Genomic DNA, 24,802 nt, shown 5'->3' with positions numbered 1-24,802 from the left:
TAAGAGAACGACTATCCCACTCGAGGATAGCTCTTCGTTCAAGGAGCCCATGGATAAAAAATTGGAGTCCATGTTGAGAAAGATGTTCCAACTCACGGGGTTTGTTTCAACCGGCAGCGGCGGACGCTGCGGTGGCTGGTGCGGCTACCTATTAGTGTGACTCTCTGTCAGCTGTAGTCAAGGTGGAGACTCCCCTCGAGGAGATACAGGAACGAATTAAGGCCTTAAGGGTAGCTCATTCACTCATCTGTGATGCAAATATGCAGATTATTCGCCTGAATGCCAAGACTTCAGGTTTTTCTGTTTTAGCCCGTAGGGCTCTATGGTTAAAGTCGTGGTCTGCTGACATGACTTCCAATTCTAGATTACTTTCCCTCCTGTTTAAAAGGAAGGTTCTTTTTGGTCCGGGCCTGGATTCGATCATATCTACGGTCACGGGTGGCAAGGGTGCTTTCCTGCCACAGGATAAGAATAAGCCTAAGGTATCTACTTTTCGTCCCTTTCGTGCGGGCAGGTCTCAGCGCCAGCAGCCTGCCACAAAGTCAGAGCAGTCCAAGGGATCTTGGAAACCAGCTAACTCTTGGAACAAATCCAAGCAGAGCAAGAAGCCTGCCGAGACAAAATCGGCATGAAGGGGCGGCCCCCGATCTGTCTCTGGATCGCGTAGGGGGCAGATCTTTTTTTTGCTGAGGCCTGGATAAGAGACATTCAGGACCCTTGGGTTCTGGAGGTCGTAGCCCAGGGTTACAGGATAGGGTTCAAGACCCATCCACCCAGAGGCAGGCTCCTCCTATCAAACATTTCTTCAAGTCCAGAGAAGAGAGATGCCTTTCTAGGGTCTGTGAGGGATCTCTCCTCTCTCGGAGTAATCATCCTAGTCCCTCTAGCAGAAAGAGGTCTGGAGTATTATTCAAACCTTTTTGTGGTCCCAATGAAGAAAAGCACGTTTCGCCCAATTCTGGACCTAAAGTGCCTAAACAAGTTTCTGTCGGTTCTATCGTTCAAAATGGAGACGATCAGGTCGATTTTGCACCTAGTTCAAGAGGGGCAATTCATGATGACAATAGATTTTGAAGGATGCTTACCTTCACGTTCCAATCCACAAGGATCACTTCAGGTTCTTAAGATTTGCATTTCTGGACCAACACTTCCAGTTTGTGGCCCCACCGTTTGGTCTGGCGACTGCCCCAAGAGTCTTTACGAAGGTTTTGGGAGTGCTGCTCGTGGTAGAAGAGGTATTGCAGTGGCTCCTTATCTGGACGATATCCTGGTTGACACCCCCCTGCTGGCGGCCGATTGGCCGCGAGTATGCAGGGGGTGGAGTTTTGACAGACTTACATTTTAGCCATTCAGTGCTCACTCCTCGGTAAATTTACATGCATGAGTTCAATGTTATCTATATGAAACACATGAACTAACGCCCTCTAGTGGTGAAAAAACTGTCAAAATGCATTTAGCTTAGAGGCGGCCTTCAAGGTCTAAGAAATTAGCATATGAACCTCCTAGGTTTAGCTTTCAACTAAGAATACCAAGAAAACAAAGCAAAATTGGTGATAAAAGTAAATTGGAAAGTTGTTTAAAATTACATGCCCTATTTGAATCATGAACGGGTTTTTTTTGGTTTTTTTTTGGACTTGACTGTCCCTTTAAGCCGTAAATGTTTCTTCCATGTCTACACTCCCAAAAAAGTTTAAAATACAAATCATGAAATACCTGCCACTGTAGTCAAGTTTGGGACCAAGGGCACGATAGTGACTAAATAATTGGTCTGGGTTCATCGCATTTTGACTGGTTAGAGAAGCAGTGGTCAAATATTTTCCTTTTCTCATTGTGTTATGCTTTAGCACATCAGTGTGTTATGTCTGATATGCTATGGCAACCAAGCTCGGCACTTAAATTCTTCCCTCTTTTTGGGTGAAAAGCTAAAGGAGCAATTAAAAGAGATAAATTGCAGATGTGTGTGTTCCAGGCAATTAAGGGTGTAAATCACTGCTTATATAGTGTTTTTCAGTAGTTATTTAACACATTTCCTGTGTTTATTCAATGCAGTTAAAATGTTAAATAGCTGTGTGTGTGTAATCATAATGTCATATCATTGAGTGTGTTGCTAATAACCATGGCATTGTGTGTGTTTTACTGGTAACTAAGAAGTTAAATTACTGTTTTGTGAATTATCTGGTAATGAAGGGATTAAATCACTAATTTTATATAGTAAATATACACACACAAAAAAAATTGCACTTGAAACACAAATATACAGTTTCTTTACTGGATTCTTGACTAGCAAACATTCAAGGTTAAACATACAAGTCATTGTGAACCTCTTGAGAAAAGAATGTGTGAAGGTTTTTATCATACGTGTTAAAGATGCTTCTTGCCCTGTCAAGCGCTTACATCACTTTAATCCAGAGAGATTGTTTTCGGGGTTTTTTGTAAATGGATATTTAGGATAAATATTACATTGCAAATTCAAAGTTATCTTTTAAATTTGGTTGAAATAATTATGCCTGTGTCCTTTCACAATTGTCTAGTGCACAATTTTGGCAAAGAGGGTTCAAGTTCTGCGTAACAGTATGTCTACTAATCCTATCTTTATAGTCAGCAGAGAAAAAAGGTTAAAGATAGACAGTATCCTAATTTCATATTTCTCCAGGACTAGTGAAATTATAGCAATGGGTCACATTATTTTCTTTTTGTACTTAGGAGCGCAACAATATTAGCACTATTGTGTGTCAACATTGCTCGAGTGCAAACAATAGTGCGCTTTTTTTTTTTTTTTTAAATATAAAAACAAAACCAACTTTTTTAAATTAAGTTGTTAAATAAAAGGGCATGAGATCATATGAAGATGGTAAAATATTATCTAAATAAATAAGAAAGCTGTAGGCATATGAGAATATATTAATTTAAATGACGGTCCCAGTAGGAGAAAGTAGTCGGCCGTGAAAGACCTTTTACATCTTTCATTTTACTTGCCGCTCTGATTTTTTTTCTTCTTCTTCTTGCTTTTAAAGATGGTTATGAGTAATAGTTGTAAAATGCAGTGAAATGTTGTTTTTATTTTTATCTTTTTGTTGCCAGTAGTTCTTAGTTCATGGAGTTAATAGCATACACTTATTTAACTGGACCTTTATATCAAAACATAATTAAATTGAATGTCAATTTCGATGCTATAGTGCCCAGTTTTAAAAAATTTGATTAAAAACAAGGGCACTTTAATTCATCAACATTTACATTTCACTCCTGTTGTAAAAAAAAACGTACCTTTTAAACTTGACAGCCGCTCCAGCTTCCTCCACCCGTCGCAAAGCCTCTTCCTGGGTCTAAAATAAGGAATCGGGCTTCCTCCAATCACAGCATTGAACCAGACACTTATTCCCCCGGGGGCAAGCCTTGATTGCAACGACCGGAGGAAGCTGGAGCTGCTGTCAAGATTAAAAAGGTAAGTTTTTTTTTTCACAACAGGAGTGAAATGTAAATTTTGATGAATTAAAGTGCCCCTGTTTTTAATCAAATTTTTAAAAACCGGGCACTTTAGCATCAAAATTGACAGTCACTTTAAGGTTTAAAGCAATTCCTTCAATTTACAAGTCTAATAAGACATCAGAAATTTTCAAAAGTAAAGCATGTAAATTAATTCCAGACACTTTCTGAATTTTAACCAAAAAAAAAAAAAAAAGTAAATGATGACTATTCCTCCCCAACTATTATGCATACACAATTTATTTCACATACTGGAATTTCAGTAGATCATTTTTAAAATATACCCTAGACCAGGTGTCAGCAACCTTGGCACCCCAGATGTTTTGGAACTACATTTCCCATAATGGTCAGACACACTTTAGGCTGGCTGAGTATCATAGGAAATGTAGTTCCAAAACATCTGGGGTGCCAAGATTGCTGACCCCTGCCCAAGACTAGCTGCTTGTTTCATTAATTTAAAGCATAAGTATATAGTCCAAAATTTCTTTTGGAGGTACAATTTTCCCCCCCTCATTTTCTGCGATTTTTTGGCATAATTTTGTATATCATGGCTCCCTCTCTCTAATACTTATCAGAGACCCCTCATAAAGGGGTCTCCTGCTTTCAACTTGGTGACTTCCTGTAAGTGAAGTACCACATCTATTTTTCAATCCCTTACTCAACAGATCTAGGGTACAGGAACTGGATACATGAACTTGGCAGACACCTTCTGTAGAGCTTGGGTTCAGGGACTGGATACAGGAACTTGAGACACTCTCTGCAGAGCTTGAGTGCAGTAGCTGAAAAAGTAACTGCCTGCAGCTGGCAGGCAGATGGAGCTAAAGAACACAACCGGTGCAGGCAACAGGTCTCCCAAAGCATCAGCACAAGCTAAAGCCCTCTGGTGGCACAGATTCAGGTTCAATCCCAGGCGTGACACAATTACAGTTTCTCACAAAAGTGAGTACACCCCTCACATTTTTGTAAATATTTCTCCTACATTGGTGTATCCGGTCCATCCTTACTTGTGGGATATTCTCAATCCCTACAGGAAGTGGCAAAGAGAGCACACAGCAGAGCTGTCCATATAGCTCCCCTCAGGCTCCGCCCCCCCAGTCATTCTCTTTGCCGCTCTAACTAGTAGCATCTCCACGGGGGTGGTAAAGAGTATGTGGTGTTTAGTTGTAGTTTTTTATTCTTCTATCAAGAGTTTGTTATTTTAAAATAGTGCCGGCTTGTACTATTTACTCTGCAGCAGAAAGTGATGAAGATTTCTGCCGAGAGGAATATGATTTTAGCACCAGTAACTAAAATCCATTGCTGTTCCCACGCAGGACTGTTGAAACCAGAGAACTTCAGTTGGGGGGAACAGTTTGCAGGCTTAACTGCTTCAGGTATGATCAGTCATTTTTCTAACAAGACCTAGTAATGCTAGAAGACTGTCAGCAATCCCCTCTGGGATAGGTAAGCCATTTTTCTTAGACTCTGTATAAAATTATGGCTTATATTAAGGGCTCTATGCTGGTTGACACTATTGTGGGCTAAATAGATTGCTTTTTAGCATGTTTTTCACTATAAATAAGGTGTTTTTTCAGACTTTAAAACACTTTTGGGATTTAATTTGCGCCTGGCACTTATTTGGACACCTATTCTAGTCAGAAAGGCCCCTCCACTCTGGAATGAAGAGGGAGGAGGCCTCATTTTCACGCAGTTTCATGCAGCTTCACATGGGGAGTCCAGAGGCATCAGAAAAGACTCCAGAGAGGCTTATTTCCTACTAAAATAATCCCTAAGGAAGGTAAAGGCCACAGTGGAAGCTGTGGCATAGTACTGTAGTGTTTTTAACTGGTTAATTGCTGTTATAGCTCCGGTTTGAGCATTAAGGGGTTAATTGGTCTGAAAATTTGTGTGCAATCCTTTCAAAGCATTAAGACCCTGTGGTGAAAATTTCATTAAAATCGGATGTTTCTTTGATGGTTTTTTGATGTTTTAGTAATAAAGTGTGCACTTTTATTATTTAAAGACACAGTAACTTTTTTGTCAAAAATCATTTTTATTGCATTGAAGATCTGTTTAAGTCTGTCAAACATGTCTGACCCTATAGATAACCTATGTTCTGTATGTTCAAAGGCCAAGGTGGTTCCCCCATTAAATTTATGTGTGAAGTGTGCCATAGCGTCCAAACAACTTAAGGACTGTACAATCACGCTTAAAGATATAGCCCAAGATGATTCTTTAGCTGAAGGTAGTGAGGATAGCTCACTATCCTCTCCTTCTGTGTCAACACCAGCTATGCCCGCGCAAGCGATGCCCAGTACATCTAGCTCGCCAATTGCTATTACTATGCAACAGTTAGCAGCAGTAATGGATAATTCTCTTGCAGCATTTTTATCCAAACTGCCAGCTTTTCCTAGGAAGCGTGATTGCTCAGTTTTAAATACAGAAAATGAGCAAGCAGACGCAGAGGATAATTTATCTGTAGTGCCCTCACATCAATCTGACTTGGCGGTGAGGGAGGGCCTGTCTGAGGGAGAAATTTCTGACACAGGAATAGTTTCTCAGCAGGCAGAGCCTGATACCATAGCTTTTAAATTTAAGCTAGAACACCTACATGCTCTACTTAAGGAGGTCCTAGCTACTCTTGATGATTGTGACCCCTTGGTGGTCCCAGAAAAATTGTGTAAAATGGATAAATTCTTAGAGGTCCCAGTACACACTGATGCGTTTCCGATACCTAAGAGGGTGGCGGATATAGTGAATAAGGAGTGGGAGAAGCCAGGTGTACCTTTTGTTCCCCCTCCTATATTTAAGAAAATGTTCCTCATTGTTGACCCCAGAAGGGACGCGTGGCAGACGGTCCCTAAGGTAGAGGGGGCAGTTTCAACGCTAGCTAAGCGCACAACTATACCAATAGAAGACAGTTGCGCTTTCAAAGATCCTATGAATAAAAAATTAGAAGGTTTACTTAAGAAAATTTTTGTTCAACAAGGTTTTCTTCTTCAACCAATTTCTTGCATTATTCCTGTAACCACTGCAGCTGCTTTTTGGTTTGAGGAATTAGAAAACTTGCTCCAGAAGGAGACTTCTTATGATGAAGTCATGGATAGAATTCACGCCCTGAAGTTGGCTAATTCTTTTATTTCAGATGCCGCTTTTCAGTTAGCTAAATTAGCGGCGAAAAATTCTGGTTTCGCAATAGTGGCGCGTAGAGCGCTTTGGCTAAAATCGTGGTCGGCGGATGTGTCGTCCAAAACAAAATTGCTTAATATTCCTTTCAAGGGTAAGACCCTATTCGGGCCAGAGTTGAAAGAAATTATTTCAGATATCACTGGGGGAAAGGGCCATGCCCTTCCACAGGATAGACCTTTCAAAGCTAAAAGTAAGTCTAATTTTCGTTCCTTTCGCAATTTCAGGAACGGACCGGCTTCTACCTCTACAGCCACTAGGCAAGAGGGTAACACACCCCAGCCCAAACCAGCATGGAAACCATTGCAAGGCTGGAACAAGGGTAAACAGGCCAAAAAGCCTGCTGCTGCTCCCAAGACAGCATGAAGGGGTAGCCCCCGATCCGGGACCAAATCTAGTAGGGGGCAGACATTCTCTCTTTGCTCAGGCCTGGGCAAGAGATGTTCCGGACCCCTGGACACTAGAAATTGTCTCTCAGGGGTATCTTCTAGAATTCAAGGACCTTCCTCCAAGAGGAAGGTTCCACATGTCTCGCTTATCTTTAGACCAGATAAAGAGACAGGCATTCTTACATTGCATAGAAGACCTTTTAAAAATGGGAGTGATACACCCAGTTCCAACAGCAGAACAAGGACTGGGATTTTACTCAAACCTGTTTGTAGTTCCCAAAAAGGAAGGAACTTTCAGGCCAATCCTGGACTTAAAGATCCTAAACAAATTCCTCAGAGTTCCATCATTCAAAATGAAAACCATTCTGACAATTTTACCAATGATCCAGGAGGGTTAATATGACTACCGTGGACTTAAAGGATGCGTACCTGCATATTCCTATCCACAAAGATCACCATCAGTTTCTAAGGTTCGCCTTTCTGGACAAGCATTACCAGTTCGTGGCTCTTCCCTTCGGATTGGCCACTGCTCCCAGAATTTTCACAAAGGTGCTAGGGTCCCTGCTAAGGCCAAGGGGCATTGCAGTAGCACCTTACCTAGACGACATTTTAATACAGACGTCGTCCTTTCACAAAGCAAGGGCTCATATGGACATTGTTCTAGCCTTTCTAAGGTCTCACGGGTGGAAGGTGAACATAGAAAAAAGTTCTCTGTCCCCGTTCACAAGGGTTCCCTTCCTGGGAACAATAATAGACTCGGTAGAAATGAAAATCTTTCTGACAGAGGTCAGGAAATTAAAACTTTTGAACACTTGTCAAGTTCTTCAATCCATTCCTCAACCCTCCATAACTCAGTGCATGGAGGTAATAGGACTAATGGTTGCAGCAATGGACGTGGTTCCCTTTGCTCAAATTCATTTAAGACCATTGCAACTATGCATGCTCAAACAATGGAATGGGGATTATGCAGATTTGTCTCCCCAGATTCAGATGGACCAGCAAACCAGAGACTCACTCCTCTGGTGGTTGTCTCAGGATCACCTGTCTCAGGGAATGAGTTTCCGAAGACCGGAGTGGATCATTGTCACGACCGACGCCAGCCTCTTAGGCTGGGGCGCGGTCTGGGAGTCCCAGAAGGCTCAGGGTCTATGGTCTCGGGAAGAATCTCTTCTCCCGATAAACATTTTGGAATTGAGAGCGATATTCAATGCGCTCCAGGCATGGCCTCAACTAGCGGAGGCCAAATTCATAAGATTTCAGTCGGACAACATGACGACTGTAGCGTACATCAATCATCAGGGAGGAACAAAGAGTTCCCTGGCGATGAGGGAGGTATCCAAGATCATCAAATGGGCAGAGGATCACTCCTGCCATCTATAAGCAATTCACATCCCAGGAGTGGACAACTGGGAAGCGGATTATCTGAGTCGTCAGACTTTCCATCCGGGGGAGTGGGAACTCCACCCGTAGGTTTTTGCTCAGCTGACCCAGCTATGGGGCATTCCAGATCTGGATCTGATGGTGTCACGTCAGAACTCCAAAGTTCCACGTTACGGGTGCAGGTCCAGGGATCCCAAGGCGACATTGGTAGATGCCTTAGTAGCGCCTTGGTCGTTCAATCTAGCTTATGTCTTTCCACCGTTTCCCCTTCTCCCCCGGCTAGTAGCCAGGATCAAACAGGAGAAGGCTTCGGTAATTCTGATAGCTCCTGCGTGGCCACGCAGGACTTGGTATGCAGACCTGGTGAATATGTCATCGGTTCCACCATGGAAGCTGCCTTTGAGGCAGGACCTTCTAATTCAAGGTCCATTCGAACATCCAAACCTAGTTTCTCTGCAACTGACTGCTTGGAGATTGAACGCTTGATTCTAGCTAAGCGTGGGTTTTCGGAATCAGTTATAGATACTCTGATCCAGGCTAGAAAGCCTGTCACCAGGAAAATTTACCATAAGATATGGTAGAAATATCTTTGCTGGTGCGAATACAAGGGTTACTCATGGAGTAAGATTAGGATTCCAAGGATACTATCTTTTCTCCAAGAAGGATTGGAGAAAGGTTTGTCAGCTAGTTCCTTAAAGGGACAGATATCTGCTCTGTCTGTTTTGTTACACAAGCATCTGGCAGCCATGCCAGATATTCAGGCGTTTGTACAGGCTTTAGTCAGAATCAAGCCTGTCTACAGACCTGTGGCTCCTCCATGGAGTCTAAATTTAGTTCTTTCAGTTCTTCAAGGGGTTCCGTTTGAACCTCTACATTCCATAGATATTAAGTTACTATCTTGGAAAGTTTTGTTTTTAGTAGCTATTTCTTCTGCTAGAAGAGTTTCTGAATGGTCTGCTTTGCAGTGTAATTCACCCTATCTGGTGTTTCATACAGATAAGGTCGTTTTACGTACCAAACCTGGTTTTCTTCCAAAAGTGGTTTCCAATAAGAATATCAACCAGGAAATAGTTGTTCCTTCTCTGTGTCCTAATCCAGTTTCTAACAAGGAACGTCTGTTACACAATCTTGATGTGGTTCGTGCTTTAAAGTTTTATCTAAAAGCAACTAAAGACTTCAGACAAACATCGTCCTTGTTTGTCGTCTATTCTGGCAAGTGGAGAGGTCAAAAGGGCACTGCGACCTCTCTGTCTTTCTGGCTGAAAAGCATCATCCGGTTGGCTTATGAGACTGCTGGAAGGCAGCCTCCTGAACGAATTACAGCTCACTCTACTAGAGCTGTGGCTTCCACATGGGCTTTCAAGAATGAGGCTTCTGTTGAACAGATTTGTAAGGCAGCGACTTGGTCTTCACTGCATACGTTTGCCAAATTTTATAAATTCGATACTTTTGCTTCTTCGGAGGCTATTTTTGGGAGAAAGGTTTTGCAAGCAGTGGTGCCTTCCGTTTAGGTTACCTGACTTGTTCCCTCCCTTCATCCGTGTCCTAAAGCTTTGGTATTGGTTCCTACAAGTAAGGATGAAGCCGTGGACCGGATACACCAATGTAGGAGAAAACAGAATTTATGTTTACCTGATAAATTTCTTTCTCCTACGGTGTATCCGGTCCACGGCCCGCCCTGGCATTTTGGTCAGGTTTAAATTTATTTTTTGTAAACTACAGTCACCACTGCACCCTATGGTTCTCCTTTTTCTCCTAACCGTCGGTCGAATGACTGGGGGGGGGCGGAGCCTGAGGGGAGCTATATGGACAGCTCTGCTGTGTGCTCTCTTTGCCACTTCCTGTAGGGATTGAGAATATCCCACAAGTAAGGATGAAGCCGTGGACCGGATACACCGTAGGATAAAGAAATTTATCAGGTAAACATAAATTCTGTTTTTATTATATCTTTTCATGTGACAACACTGAAGAAATGACACTTTGCTACAATGTAAAGTAGTGAGTGTACAGCCTGTATAACAGTGTAAATTTGCTGTCCCCTCAAAATAACTCAACACACAACCATTAATGTCTAAACCGTTGGCAACAAAAGTGAGTACCCCCATTTTCCCTCCCCAGTGTCATGTGACTCATTAGTGTTACAAGGTCTTTGATGTTATTGCTCTCACACTCTCTCATACTGGTCACTGAAAGTTCAACATGGCACCTCATAGCAAAGAACACTGTGAGGATCTGAAAAAAAAAGAATTGTTGCTCTACATAAAGATGGCCTAGGCTATAAGAAGATTGTCAAGACCCTAAAACTGAGCTGCAGCATGGTGACCATACAGCGGTTTCACAGGACATGTTCCACTCATGTGTCATGGTCAACCAAAGAAGTTGAGTGCACATGCTCAGTTTCATATCCAGAGGTTGTCTTTGGGAAATATATACGTATGAGTGCTGCCAGCATTGCTGCAGAGGTTGAAGGGGTGTGGGGTCAGCCTGTCAGTGCTCAGACCGTACGCCGCAAACTGCATCAAATTGGTCTGCATGGCTGTCGTCCCAGAAGGAAGCCTCTTCTAAAGATGATTCACAAGAAAGCCTGCAGTTTGCTGAAGACAAGCAGACTAAGGACATGGATTACTGGAATCATGTCCTGTGGTCTGATGAGACCAAGATAAACTTGTTCAGATGGTGTCAATCGTGTATGGCGGCAACCAGGTGAGGAGTACAAAGACAAGTGTTTCTTGCCTACAGTCAAGCATGGTGGTGGGAGTGTCATGGTCTGTGCCTGCATGAGTGCTGCCGGCACTGGGGAGCTACAGTTCATTGAGGGAACCATGAATGCCAACATGTACTGTGACATACTGAAGCAGAGCATGATCCCCTCCCTTCGGAGACTGGGCCTCAGGGCATTATTCCAACATAACAACCCCAAACACACCTCCAATACGACCACTGCCTTGCTAAAGAAGCTGAGGGTAAAGGTGATGGACTGGGCAAGCATGTCTCCAGAACTAAACCCTATTGAACATCTGTGGGGCATCCTCAAACGGAAGGTGGGGGAGTGCAAGGTCTCTAACATCCACCAGCTCCGTGATGTCGTTGTGGAAGAGGGCTCCAGTGGCAACCTGTTAAGCTCTGGTGAAGTCCATGCCCAAGAGGGTTAAGGCAGTGCTGGAAAATAATGGTGGCCACACAAAATATTGACACTTTGGGCCCAATTTGGACATTTCCACTTAGGGGTGTACTCACATTTGTTGCCAACAGTTTAGACATTAAGTACATCTAAGTGCTTATTGAAACCATTTAGTTAAACACTAAACATATAAGTGCAATACTAAACATCTCCCTATATATCTGTATACATCTATACCTATATATGTGGTTTTTTTATATGTATATAGTTAGAAATTTATATTGTACCAAAATACCATTAGATATATGTATTTATAAATAAATGAATATCCTGCTATGTGAAGAGAATTGGAATGTGAAATATTCATATTTTTATGTTGGGTTAGCGCACTCGAGAATAAGCCGTCGGGGATGCCTGCACATAGCGTGTTTTTTCCACTTTTCTTGCTCCATTAACTTATATGTGGAATACGTTTAACGTGATTACAATATTCTAACTTTGGCTTTTTGCACGCACCAGCCTAGAATGTGCTAACCAACGCGTGTAAAAAGCTTACTTCTAGTAGAGTTAGCCTACTGTATGTAAATTTTGGTAGTTTTAATTTCCATATTTATTTTAATGTCCTATTAATTACTAATATGCATATATAAGAACATAACTAATTGTATCTTTAATAAAGTGCAGGTATGTATCTTAAACACTCTTTGATTCCAAAGTATTTACAGCATAACCTTGATATTAGAATGTTTCTTTCGGAAAGATATTTTAATATATATGTTTATAGCTAATTTTACTGTATTTTAATAACATTTCCCATTTCAATATCTATTGAACTGATTGACCTACAATTCTCAGGATTTGAAGCACTAAACATACTGTTCTAGTAAAAATGTTTTGAAACAAGACTCTGATATCTGTAAAAAGATCAGAATTATACCAAATAGAATATAATATATTTAAAAAAAAAAATAAACTATGGAATCCTTTGCTGAAATATTCTACTATTTATTTTTGTACAGCTATTCCATATGGAAAACTTCCAGTTTTAGAAATTGATGGCGTCATCTATCACCAAAGTCTGGCCGTGGGGCGATACCTGGCTAAAAAAGCAGGTAATGTATATATAATTTAATCTGTTGTATATTAATGTTTTTTTGTAAACATTTTAAAGGGATATTAAAAAGTAAATACATGCTAGACAAAGTATTCAAAGCAAACATTATCCTGAGAATAATATGTAGATGTATTTTCTTTTCTATGGCATGGAGAGTCCACAAGTCATTCCAATTAATAGTGGGATATTCAACTCTTGGCCAGCAGGAGGAGGCAAAGCTGTTAAGTGTAAATTCCCTTCCCCCATAATCCCCAGTCATTCTCTTTGCCTTTGTCAATGGAGGATGGGCGAAGTTGGTGTTTGAAGATATTTTATCCTTTTATGGGTACTTTTCCCTGCAAGCAAGGATTGGGGTCTAGCTGTGTCCACGTCAATCTCTTTAGTAAGAGTAGTGGTGTCTTTTAGCAGTTAAAAGGTGGTGAGGTAGTCTTTGCTTTACTTTTAACATTTTGCTACCCCTTTGTAGAAAGCCAGAGTTGGGTACTCTGTTCTTTCCTCTCCTACAGGTCCATGACAGGGAGTGAAGTACCTGTCACACCTAAGTAGCAGCATCTGTCCTGCAGCTGGATCTAAGGTAAGTGCCTTTGCCTTCTAGGTACTGAAGGACAGCAGCACTTAAGAGGTTAATACTCATACGGATCCATTTTGGGACATAAATATCCTTATTACTTAAAGGGAAAGTTAACACCAGTATTTTGGTTGTTTTAAAAGATAGATAATCCCTTAATTACCAATTCCCCAGTTTAGCATAACCAACACAGTTATAATTATACACGTTTTGCCTCTGTAATTACCTTGTATCTAAGCCTCAGCAGACTTCCCCCTTATTTCAGTTCTTTTGACAGACTTGCATTTTAGTCAATCAGAGCTGTCTCCATGGTAAATTGACGTGCATGAGCTCAATGTTATCTATATGAAACATATGAACTAATGCCCTCTAGTGGTGAAAAACTATCAAAATGCATTTAGATTAGAGGTGGCCTTCAAGGTCTATCTAAGAAATTAGCATATGCACCTCCTAGGTTTAGCTTTCAACTAAGAATACCAAGAGAACAAAGCAAAATTGGTGAAAAAAGTAAATTGGAAAGTTGTTTAAAATTGCATGCCCTATTTGAAACATGAAAGTTTTTTTGGACATGACTGTCCCTTTAAAGATACATATTATGGACAGATTATGGCACATTTTGGGACAAAGATATCCTTATTAGTTAAGGATACATCTTATGATTATGGCAGGTAGTGGAATGCAAGAGGCTTTATTATGACAGACATGTTTAGATCAGTTCAGAGAGGCTTTTTCACAAGTTAAAGATAACGGTAGAGGAAAACTGTGAGCCGTTTACTTTTTCGTGCTCTTTCAAGTGGCACAGTTATTTTTTCGATCTGCTCACGTGAAGCCCGCACTTTCGTTATATCGGAGCAGAGCTTAGTGAGCTTCTAATGCGTTGAAGTCTCGCATTGAGGATCACTGTCGGCTTTGCAATTTTTATTCAAACAAATCGTTTGTACTAAGAGGAGAAGATATTTGCAGGAGAGTTTTGCTTCCTCTGACTAGTGGGGTGTCAATCCTGTCTGGTAGGAGCCTCAGGCAATCTGAGGTTGCTCAGGCAATCTGAGGTTGCTCAAATTGTTCTGCCAATGCAATTTTGTTCCTCATGCTAATCTAAAACTTTAAAATTTAAAGACAAATGACTCCCTTCTGAGCCAAGTGTCTCTCAGGATAATGCTGTGCGTGACATACCTCAGCTTTCTCCTCAAACCTCCCAAGCCTTAATTGTTTCTCATACTGTGCCTTCTGTGTCCTCTCATCCACCTGGGGATGTTTATTTACCTGGGGATTTTGCCGCTCAGATTACTTCTGCAGTATTGGCGGCTTTGTCAGCTTACCCTTCTTCGGGTAAGAGGAAATCTAAACATTTGCCTGCTAGTAAGGCTTCTGAACTTTCAAAGTCTGCATTGGTCAACCTTTCTTAATTGTCTGATGAGAATACTTCAGTAGCTTCTGAAGGTGAATTCTCAGACTCTGACACTTTAGAGGAAACATCTTCAGAATCTGAAGAGGTTAATTTTAGATTTAAGCGTGAATACCTCCGGTTACTACTGAAGTTACTACTGTGCCTAAAGTAGAAGGAGCTATTTCTACTCTTGCTAAAAGAACTACCATTCCCATAGAGGATAGCTGCTCTTTTAAGGACCCAATGGATATGATGTATATCCATCAAGGATTACAGTGGCAACCTGCGGCGAGTATTGCCACGGTTGCGGGAGCAGCATCTTATTCGTGCGATGCCCTGTCTGATCTTATTTCAGAAGAGACTACGGTAGAGGAGATCCAAGATAGGATCAAAGCTCTTAAACTGGCCAATACATTTATCTGTGAAGCCAACATGCAGATAATTAGACTGGGAGCTAAGATTTCTAGCTTCACTATGCTAGACCGGAGAGCTCTGTGGTTAAAATCCTGGTCGACTGAAGTTTCTTCAAAGGCCAAATTTTTGGCTCTACCATATAAGGGTAAAACTCTGTTTGTTTGGACCTAGTCTGGCGGAAATCATTTCAGAGATTACGGGTGTAAAGAGATCTTTAATACCTCAGGACAAGAAGAATAGACCTAGGGGTTGACAAACTTCTAATTTTCGTTCCTTTCGAAACTTTAAGGGATAAAAGTCCTCCTCTTCCAAACCAGACAAATTCAGGTCCACTTGGAAATCCAGCCAGCCCTGGAACAAGGGAAAACAAAACAAAAAGCCTTCAGCTGACTTTAAATCAGCATGAAGGGGCCGCCCCCGATCAGAGTTTGGATCATGTGCGGGGCAGGCTCTCTTTTTCGACAGACTTGGATATGCAATGTCCCAGAGCCATGAGCTGTGGACATAGTATCCCAGGGTTACAAAATAGGATTCAAGTCTTGCCCACCAAAGGGCAGATTTCTCCTGTCAAGACTATCCTCAAAACAAGGTAAAGGAAGGCCTTCTTAAATTGCGTAAAGGACCTATCTTCCCTGGGAGTTATTGTACCAGTCCCTCTAAAGAAACAAGGTATAGGATTCTATTCAAATCTATTTGTGGTTCCCTAAAAGGAGGGAACTTTTCATCCCATCCTAAATTTAAAGTGTCTTAACAAATTCCTCAGGGTTCCGTCCTTCAAGATGGAAACTATTTGTTCCATTCTTCCATTGGTCCAGGAAGGTCAGTTCATGACGACCATAGACCTGAAGAACGCGTATTTACATGTTCCCATTCACAGGGATCATTATCAGTTTCTAAGGTTTGCCTTTCTGGACATGCATTCCCAGTTTATTGTCCTTCCGTTTGGTCTTGCCACAGCTTCCAGAATATTCACAAAGGTTCTGGGAGCCCTATTGGCAGTGATCAGATCCCAGGGAATTGCTGTGGTGCCTTATCTAGACGACATCTTGGTTCAGGCATCATCTTTTCAACTAGCAAAATCTTCTACAGAGATGTTGTATTTTCTACGTTCCCACGGGTGGAAGGTGAATCTGGAAAAGAGTTCTCTAGTTGCAACTACAAAAGGGACAATCATAGATTCCCTGTTCATGAAGATTTTCCTGATGGAGGTCAGAAAATCCAAACTTCTTGCCTTTCGTCCATCAGTGGCTCAATGCATGGAGGTGATTGGTCTGATGGTGGCTTCCATGGACATTATTCCTTTTGCTCAGTCCCATCTGCGACTGCTGCAGCTTTGCATGCTCAGTCAATGAAATGGAGACCATTCAGATTTATCGCAGAGGATAAATCTGGACCCCCTAACAAAAGACTCTCATGGTGGATTTCACAGGAACATCTGTCTCTGGGCACTTGCTTCCTGAGACCTTCCTGGGTGATTGGGCCTACGGACGCCAGCCTGTCAGGCTGGGGAGCTGTTTGGGTTTCTCTGAAGACTCAGGGCTTGTGGTCTCGGGAAGAGTCTTCTCTTCCCATAAATATCTTGGAGTTGAGAGCAATCTTCAATGCCTTGACAGCATAGCCTCAATTATCTTTTTAGTCCAGTTTATCAGATTCCAGTCGGACAACATCACCTCAGTGGCTCACATCAACCACCAGGGAGGAACTCCTTGGCCATGAAGGAGGTGACTCGCATTCTGCAGTGGGCGGAATTCACGATTGTCTCCTATCTGCCATCCACATTCCAGTAGTGGACAATTGGGAGGCAGATTTTCTGAGCAGACAGACTTTTCATCCCTGGGAGTGGACTCTCCACTTGGAATTGTTCTCCAGGATAACCCTCAGGTGGGGGGTTCTGGAGTTGGATCTAATGGCGTCTCATCAAAACACCAAGCTTCCAAAGTACGGTTCAAGGTCAAGAGATCCACAGGTCCCCCTAATAGATGCTCTGGTGGTCCCTTGGGATTTCGGGATAGCATACCCGTTTGCTCTCCTTCCACGAGTCATTGCTCGTATCAAGCAGGAGAGAGCGTCTGTGATTTTAATAGCTCCTGTCTGGCCTTGCAGGATCTGATTTGTGGCTCTGTTGAAAATGTAATCTCTTCCTCCTTGGAGGTTACCTCTGAGGAAAGACCTTCTAATAGTCCTTTCCTCCATCCAAGTCTAGATTCTCTGAAGCTGACTGCTTGGAGATTGAACGCCTAGTCCTGTCTAGACGTGGTTTTTCGGATGCAATCATTGATACTATGCTTCAGGTTTGTAAACCTGTTACTCGTAGGATTTACCATAATATATGGCGTAAATACCTTTTTTGATGTGAAGCTAAAGGTTTTTCTTGGAGTCTGGGGAGGATTCCCCGAATTTTATCTTTTCTGCAGGATGGCCTGTAGAAATGTTTTCAGTCAGTACTCTGAAAGGTCAGATTTCTGCTCTGTCTATCCTTTTGCACAAACGTCTGGCAGAATTACCAGATGTTCAAGCTTTTATTCAGGCCCTTGTCAGAATCAGGCCTGTGTTTAAACCTGTTGCTCCTCCTTGGAGCCTTAACCTAGTTCTTAAAGTTTTGCAGCAGGCTCCGTTTGAGCCAATGTATGTTGTTGATATAAAATTATCTTGGAAGGTTTTGTTTCTTCTTCCTATCTCTTCCGCGTGCAGAGTTTCTGAGATTTTAGCTCTGCAGTGTGACTCCCCGTACCTTATTTTTCATGCAGATAAGGCGGTCCTTCGTATTGGGGTTTCTCCCTAAGGTGGTGTCAGGAAATTGTTGTTCCTTCTTTTTGTCATAATGCCTCTTCTCATAAGGAACGTCTTTTGCATAACTTGCGTTTTACTTACAAGCTACTAAGGATTTTCGGCAATCTTCTGCCCTGTTTGTTGTTTTGTCTGTAAAGCGTAAGGCTCAGAAGGCCATTTCTACTACTCTTTCTCTCTGGTTAAGAAGTATGATTCGTTTTGCTTATGAGACTGCTGGACAGCAGCCTCCTGAGAGAATTACAGATCATTCCACTAGGGCTGTCTCCTCTTCTTGGGCTTTAAAAATGAAGCTTTTGTGGAACAGATATGCAAGGTGGCAAAATGGTCCTCTCTGCATACATTCTCCAAATTCTACAAGATACTTTTGCCTCGGCTGAGGCCTCTTTTGGGAGAAAGGTTCTTCAAGCGGTGGTTTCTTCTGTTTAGGTTTTCTTGCCTTATTCTCCCTCCTTGTTCTTTCTGTGTCCTCTAGATTGGGTATTGGTTCCCACTAGTAATTGGAATGACGTCATGGACTCTCCATGACATAGGAAAAAAAACACAAACTTTATGCTAACCTGATAAATTTCTTTCCGGGCATGGAGAGTCCACAACCCCACCCTTTTTTGAGTATACCTCAGGCACCTTTTTCACCCTTGTGTTTCTTCTTTTTCCATTTTCCTTCGGCTGAGTGACTGGGGATTATGGGTAAATGAAGTTGCACTTAATAGCTTTGCTGGGGTACTCTTTGCCTCCTCCTGCTGGCCAGGAGTTGAATATCCCACTACTAATTGGAATGACGTTGTGGACTCTCAATGTCCAGAAAGAAAGACATTTATCAGGAAAGCATAAATTTAGTTTTTTTTACAATTATATTAATTGTTTAAATACTGAAGATATGAGTAAAGGTTTAGTTTCTATAAAATACTTTAGTCTGCAAAAATGTATGGGCGTCGCCATGTTTAAACTTAAATGGATATGAAACTCAATTTCCATCTAAAGGGGAGGAGAGTCCACAGCTTCATTCATTACTATTGGGAATTAAGAACCTGGCCACCAGGAGGAGACAAAGACACCCCAGCCAAAGGCTTAAATACCTCTCCCACTCCCCTCATCCCCCAGTCATTCTTTGCCTTTCATCACAGGAGGTGGCAGAGAGGTGCTGAAGATTCAGAGGTCTTTTATGGAGGGCATTACTCTCAATGGGACAGGAGTTTTAAGTAGCCCTCTAAGGCTTCTCAGTGAGGGCTTGGGTGAAAGTTAGTCTGGAGATGCAGGGAGAGTCTCTCTTGCGATACCATCCCGACTCATATTAACGGCTCCTACAGCAATCGGCAGACTGCTTTCTTCTCTCAAGTCCATGTCAGGAGCGCTGCTATGACCTGTCACACTTCAAGGGCCGTGTTCCTGTTCCACGGCGTGGATTCTGGCAAGATCGTTTCTTTTTATACACAATGCTAACATAGAAGACAGGGTCACAGTGTGACGCCTTTTATCTTTACAGAATAATGGGTTAATATTTCTGGAAGGGGGGTTATTGAACAGAGATGGAACAGAGAAGCGTAATGCTTGAAACAGACTTAGCAGTCAATTTATTAGCGTGTTAAGATTGCTGGATTTATGTGAGTATATTAGGGATGTAAACTGACAACACCTCCACTAGAGGATGGTTACGATCTAGACGTAAAATCAGCCACCATAGTGACCCATGAGGATCTATGTCAGTAAAGCCAAGCTGTATAAATGCCTAAGACAGTTTTGAGTCAGCAGTCAACGTATATTTATTAATAATGATAATTTTCTTCATTCATTATAATTAGGAGCTATAAATAAGCTCTTAGTATTGTGCACAATACACTAATCAGCGACTATATATATATATATATATATATATATATATATATATATATAGTCATACACTGATATTCTGACAAGACAGAAGAGACTATGGGGATGAAAAACAACTCCAGTTTCAGCGGACACCTCCAATATAATGAAAGGTATCTGGTGTCATGAAACAAAGTATCTGGATCTATGCTTAGCAGCCCCAAATCAAGTCTAACTGTGTCTTTTACAAGTTAGATTAAATAGATAACATATAGTCATTAATATACACTGATATTTTGGCAAGACAGAAAAGACTATGGGGATTAAAAACAACTCCAGTTTCAGCGGACACCACCAATATATTAAGAGGTATCTGGTGTCTTGAAATAAAGTATCTGGATCTATGCTTAGCAGCCCCAAATCGAGTCTAACTGTGTCTTTTACAGCTTAGATTAAATAGGTTACATGTTAGCATTAATATACATGACATGAATATCAGGAGAAAGCAGCTGCACAAACATGGTTGTTACTATGATGAAGTATGTATAGCACCAGCAAAGAGTCCTTAGTGCTTCCAAGTAACAAGTGCCGTATTTCAGGTTAGTATTACAAACACACTCGAAAGTCCAGAGATGAAAAGCCTGGAGAAATTAAAGTTATTGAATCAACTTTTTATACAACCGTCTGTGACAGCAAACATCCTTCTTGGTGCCGATATTAGGCAAAGAGAACACCAGCGAAACGGCATAGTCAGCGAGGACGCCAAGGCAGTCTGTCAACCAAACACGTCCACCTCCACTCCGTACGTCACTGCCGACACACGTTTCACCCCCCACGTGACCGCAGGATCAAAGGGGTTTCCTCGGGGCAAAGCGGATACTGCGTTAAGCAGCAGCCGTACTATATTTCTCCTTCCCGCTGCTAATTGGAGGTTCCAATCCGAACCTGCAGCCAATCAGGATTGCTTAAGACGCCACAGCCCAAATACAAAGGAAAAGGTGAAAGATTATATAGTGAACATTTTTTAGCCGTTATTGCATAAGATAAAAATACACTTTACACAGGATAAACATGTATATAACAAATTACATTTTGAATTTCTTCATGTGTTTAGTACTAATTTATATGATTTATCAAAGCATATACTCAGATGTACATTGGTTCAAGTGTCTTGAATAGTGTGGGAATATCTTAGATACCATTCGAACATACCTCTAAAACCTCATGATCATAAAGCTAAAAGAGAGAAAAAGCTTATCACTTACAGAGGCTTTAAAATGATTAGCGAATTGAGTAAAAAGCACAGAAATTTGACAAGCTGAGTAAACAACCCAGGACAATTCAATCTGCCAATTTTCCATGTTACTATTTCAGGAAAGCAGCAAATTCGAATCTTTCATTAAGTCCATTTGGCGTTACTGTCTGTAACTTGTACATCCATTCGGTTTCCTTTTTAAGGAGGACATAGTCAATGTCCCCCCCTCTACCGAAGAGTGAACAAGATTCAATGCCTGTTACTCTTAGGACTGAGGGGTTGCAATGATGGTATTTCATAAAGTGATATGCTACCCCACTTTTTATGTCACTGTCCTCCGCTGCCTTAATATCGTCCCTGTGTTCAGTAACCCTGTCCTTCAACATTCTTCTGGTTTTTCCTACGTAGAAGGTCGGGCAACTACAGGACAATAGATAAATTACATTTTCAGTTTTACAGTTTATAAACTGTTTTATAGGGTAGACAGCAGAGGTTGTGGCGAAGGTTTTTGTGCGGATAACATATTTACATAGAACGCAATGTCCGCACTGAAAACACCCCTTCACTTTTCTATGCTCCTCCAACCAGTCATTCACATTTGGACTTTTTATGAAGTGACTTTTTACCAATTTGTCCTTCAAGTTTGGAGCTCTCCTAGCTACAAGGGAAGGTTTATCTCCGACTATTTTACTGATCGTCTCATCAGCTTTTAAGAATTGCCATTTCTCATTTAGAATTGTGCGAATCCTTTCCCAGTGACAATTGTATTGGGTAACGAAGCGCACTTTTCTATCTTCAAATTTTTGCTTGGTCCTATAGAGCAAGTTGTCCCTATCTTCTTTTCTGGCTCTATTCAATGCGTATCTTAGGTTTCGTCTCGAATAGCCTCTGTTCTCAAACCTATTGAACATTTCAATTGCATGTGCATCAAATTTCCTTAGGCTTGAGCAATTACGCCTTAGGCGTAAGAATTGACCTAAGGGGATACCCCAAATTAGTGACTTAGGGTTATGACTTGATGCCTCTAGAATATTATTCGTGGCAGTAGCCTTGCAATAAATTTCAGTGGCCAAGTTGTTCCCTTCTTTCTTGATTTTTACATCAAGGAATGTGAGCTCATTTTCGTTGAAGTCAAAAGTCAACAGAATATTGTAAGTGTTTTTATTAAGCACACCTACAAATTCTTTAAGGGAATCTTCAATCCCCCTCCAAAGGAGGAAGACGTCGTCCACATAGCGTAGCCAGATGAGGACATGTTCTTCAATCCAATTTTGTAATTCATTAAATACTGTTTGGGTTTCCCACAGACCTAGACGGAGGCAAGCATATGATGGAGCACATGTTGCCCCCATTGCGGTACCTCTGATCTGTTTAAAGAACTTGTTGTCGAAGGAAAACACATTGTTGTTTAGCACAAACTATAAAAGAGTTAGTACAAACTCAGTGTGTTTTTTTGTAAGCTGGTCCTCTACTTTCCAGAAAAAATCTGGCAGCTCCCAAACCCATATTATGTGGGATGGAAGAGTAGAGTCCTTCAACGTCAAGGGACACCAAGAGTGTACCTTGTTCCACCTCCAAGCCATCCAGTTTCCTAAGAAGGTCACTGGTGTCCTTTACATAGAAGGTCAAGGTCAGCAAAAAAGGCTTTAGAAATGTATCTACATAGTTCCCCAAATTCTCTCTAATACTCCCGATACCCGAAATAATGGGCCGTCCGGTGGCTCTCTCAAATTTTTATGTAATTTGGGGATGCAGTAAAAAACAGGAACTCTGGGAAACTTAGTATATAGATAGCTCCATTCCTTTTTGCTGATAATGCCATTTTTTCTGGCATCATTTAACAAATGTAACAGGTTGGCTTGTATTGAATTTATAGGGTTCTGAGGTAACAATTGATATTGTTCTTTGTTTCTCAGTTGTCTTTTGACTTCCTTCATGTAGCTAGACTCATCCATAACCACAAGGTTTCCCCCCTTTGTCGGCCTGCTTGATAATGATTCCTGATTTATTCATAAGGTCTGACAAGGCCTTTCTCTCCTCATATTTGAGGTTACTCTTACTAATCCCATAAAAGGTGATTTTATTGATTTCCCTTTCCACTTCTTTAACAAAGAGTTGGACTGCAGGGACTAGCATTAAAGGCGGCATATAGTCAGAGTTTCTTTTTAAACCTGAATCAATTGTAACAGGTATACTCGTCTGCTGCACCACCTGGGTCTCTAAAATAGAGGTGTCATCTGGAAGTTCATTAGAATCCAGTAGTTGCACTAAGTCGGAAACGGCCAAAATATCATCTTTATCAATGTTTCCATCAGTAGACTCTGCAGCCGTAGCGCTGCCTTGTCTCCCTTTCATTATAGATGACAATACCACCTTACGGGCAAAAAGGTTAAGGTCCTTAATTACTGTAAATTTATCCAAAGCATTAGTTGGGCAGAAGGTCAAAACCTTTTTTAATAGATTTACATGGGCATTGTTGAGGGGGAAGGAGGACAAGTTGACTATTTGTAATTCTTCACTATTACTTAGAGGGGAATCACCTAAAAGTCCCCTCTGTAATCCCGTCTCGTTCTCATCCTCTCCTCATGTTCCGCCCCCGTCTCTGGGGTCTGCCTCTTTCTCTGGACAACTCCAACGGATTTGGATCTATTTCTGTACCTTTTCCTACCTCCCCGTTTCCTTTCTTTTCTCTTGTTAAGTGTGTTCAGTCCACGGGTCATCCATTACTTATGGGATATATTCTCCTTCCCAACAGGAAGTTGCAAGAGGATCACCCAAGCAGAGCTGCTATATAGCTCCTCCCCTCACATGTCATACCCAGTCATTCTCTTGCAACCCTCAACAAAGAAGGAGGTCGCGAGAGGAGCTGGAGTTTTTACTTAATTATTCTTCAATCAAAAGTTTGTTATTTTAAATGGCACCGGAGTGTGCTGTTTTTCTATCTCAGGCAGTATTTGGAAGAAGAAACTGCCTGCGTTTTCTACGATCTTAGCAGGCGTAACTAAGATCCACTGGCTGTTCCCGACATTCTGAGGAGTGGGGTAGCTTCAGAAAATGGGAATAGCATGCGGGGTCTCCCGCAAATGAGGTATGTGCAGTACAATATTTTCTGGGAATGGAATTGACTAAGAAAACACTGCTGTTACCCGTATGATGTAAGTACAGCCTTAAATGCAGTAGTAGTGACTGGTATCAGGCTGATAAATGTATGCACAGTAGAGTTATTTTCTAGGGACTAGAATTTGACTGAAAAAATACTGTTAATACTGATATAATGTGTGAGCCTTAACTGCAGTAGAAGCGACTGGTAGCAGGCTTAGTAATAACTTTACACAGCATCTGAAATGTTGTTTTTTAAAACGTTTACTGGCATGTTAATCGTTTTGTGAGGTACTTTGGTGATAAATCTTTTTGGGCATGATTTTTTTCCACACGGCTAACGTATATTTCTGCATAGAAACCGTTATATCAGGTCTCCCACTGTTGTAATAGGAGTGGGAGGGATCTTTTTTAGCGCCTTGTTGCGCAGTTAAAATTCTAGCACAGTCTTCCTGCTTCTTCCTCTTTGATCCAGGACGTCTCCAGAGAGCTCAGGGATCTTCAAAATTCGTTTTTGAGGGAGGTAATCAGTCACAGCAGACCTGTGACAGTGTGTTTGACTGTGATAAAAGCGTTAAATCTTAATTTGATATCCGTTTTTTGGGTACTGAGGGGTTAATCATCCTTTTGCTAATGGGTGCAATCCTCTGCTAATTAATACATTTAAAGAATTGTTGACTATATGTGAACTAGTTCTTTGTTATTCAATTGTGTTTTTTAAAAAAGCGCTGCAGCGTTTTTTATATTGCTTGTAAACTTATTGAAGTAATTTCCAAGCTTGCTAGCTTCATTGCTAGTCTGTTTAAACATGTCTGATACAGAGGAATCTGC

The 24,802-nt window shown here is 41.4% G+C and overlaps 1 protein-coding gene across 5 annotated transcripts in view; it reads left to right on the top strand.

The window, feature by feature from the left end:
* Nucleotides 1–24,802, top strand: part of LOC128649897 (hematopoietic prostaglandin D synthase) — a 226,544-nt gene that overhangs the window by 145,088 nt on the left and 56,654 nt on the right. For all 5 annotated transcript variants that reach the window (XM_053703438.1, XM_053703433.1, XM_053703434.1 and 2 more), the window contains one exon: nt 12,558–12,650. In XM_053703438.1, the coding sequence (XP_053559413.1) occupies nt 12,558–12,650 (93 nt within the window). The remainder of the gene's footprint in view (nt 1–12,557; nt 12,651–24,802) is intronic.

Source organism: Bombina bombina, chromosome 2 (assembly GCF_027579735.1).
Source record: "Bombina bombina isolate aBomBom1 chromosome 2, aBomBom1.pri, whole genome shotgun sequence".
Lineage (NCBI taxonomy): Eukaryota > Metazoa > Chordata > Amphibia > Anura > Bombinatoridae > Bombina > Bombina bombina.
This window is presented reverse-complemented; position numbering and strand designations above follow the sequence as displayed.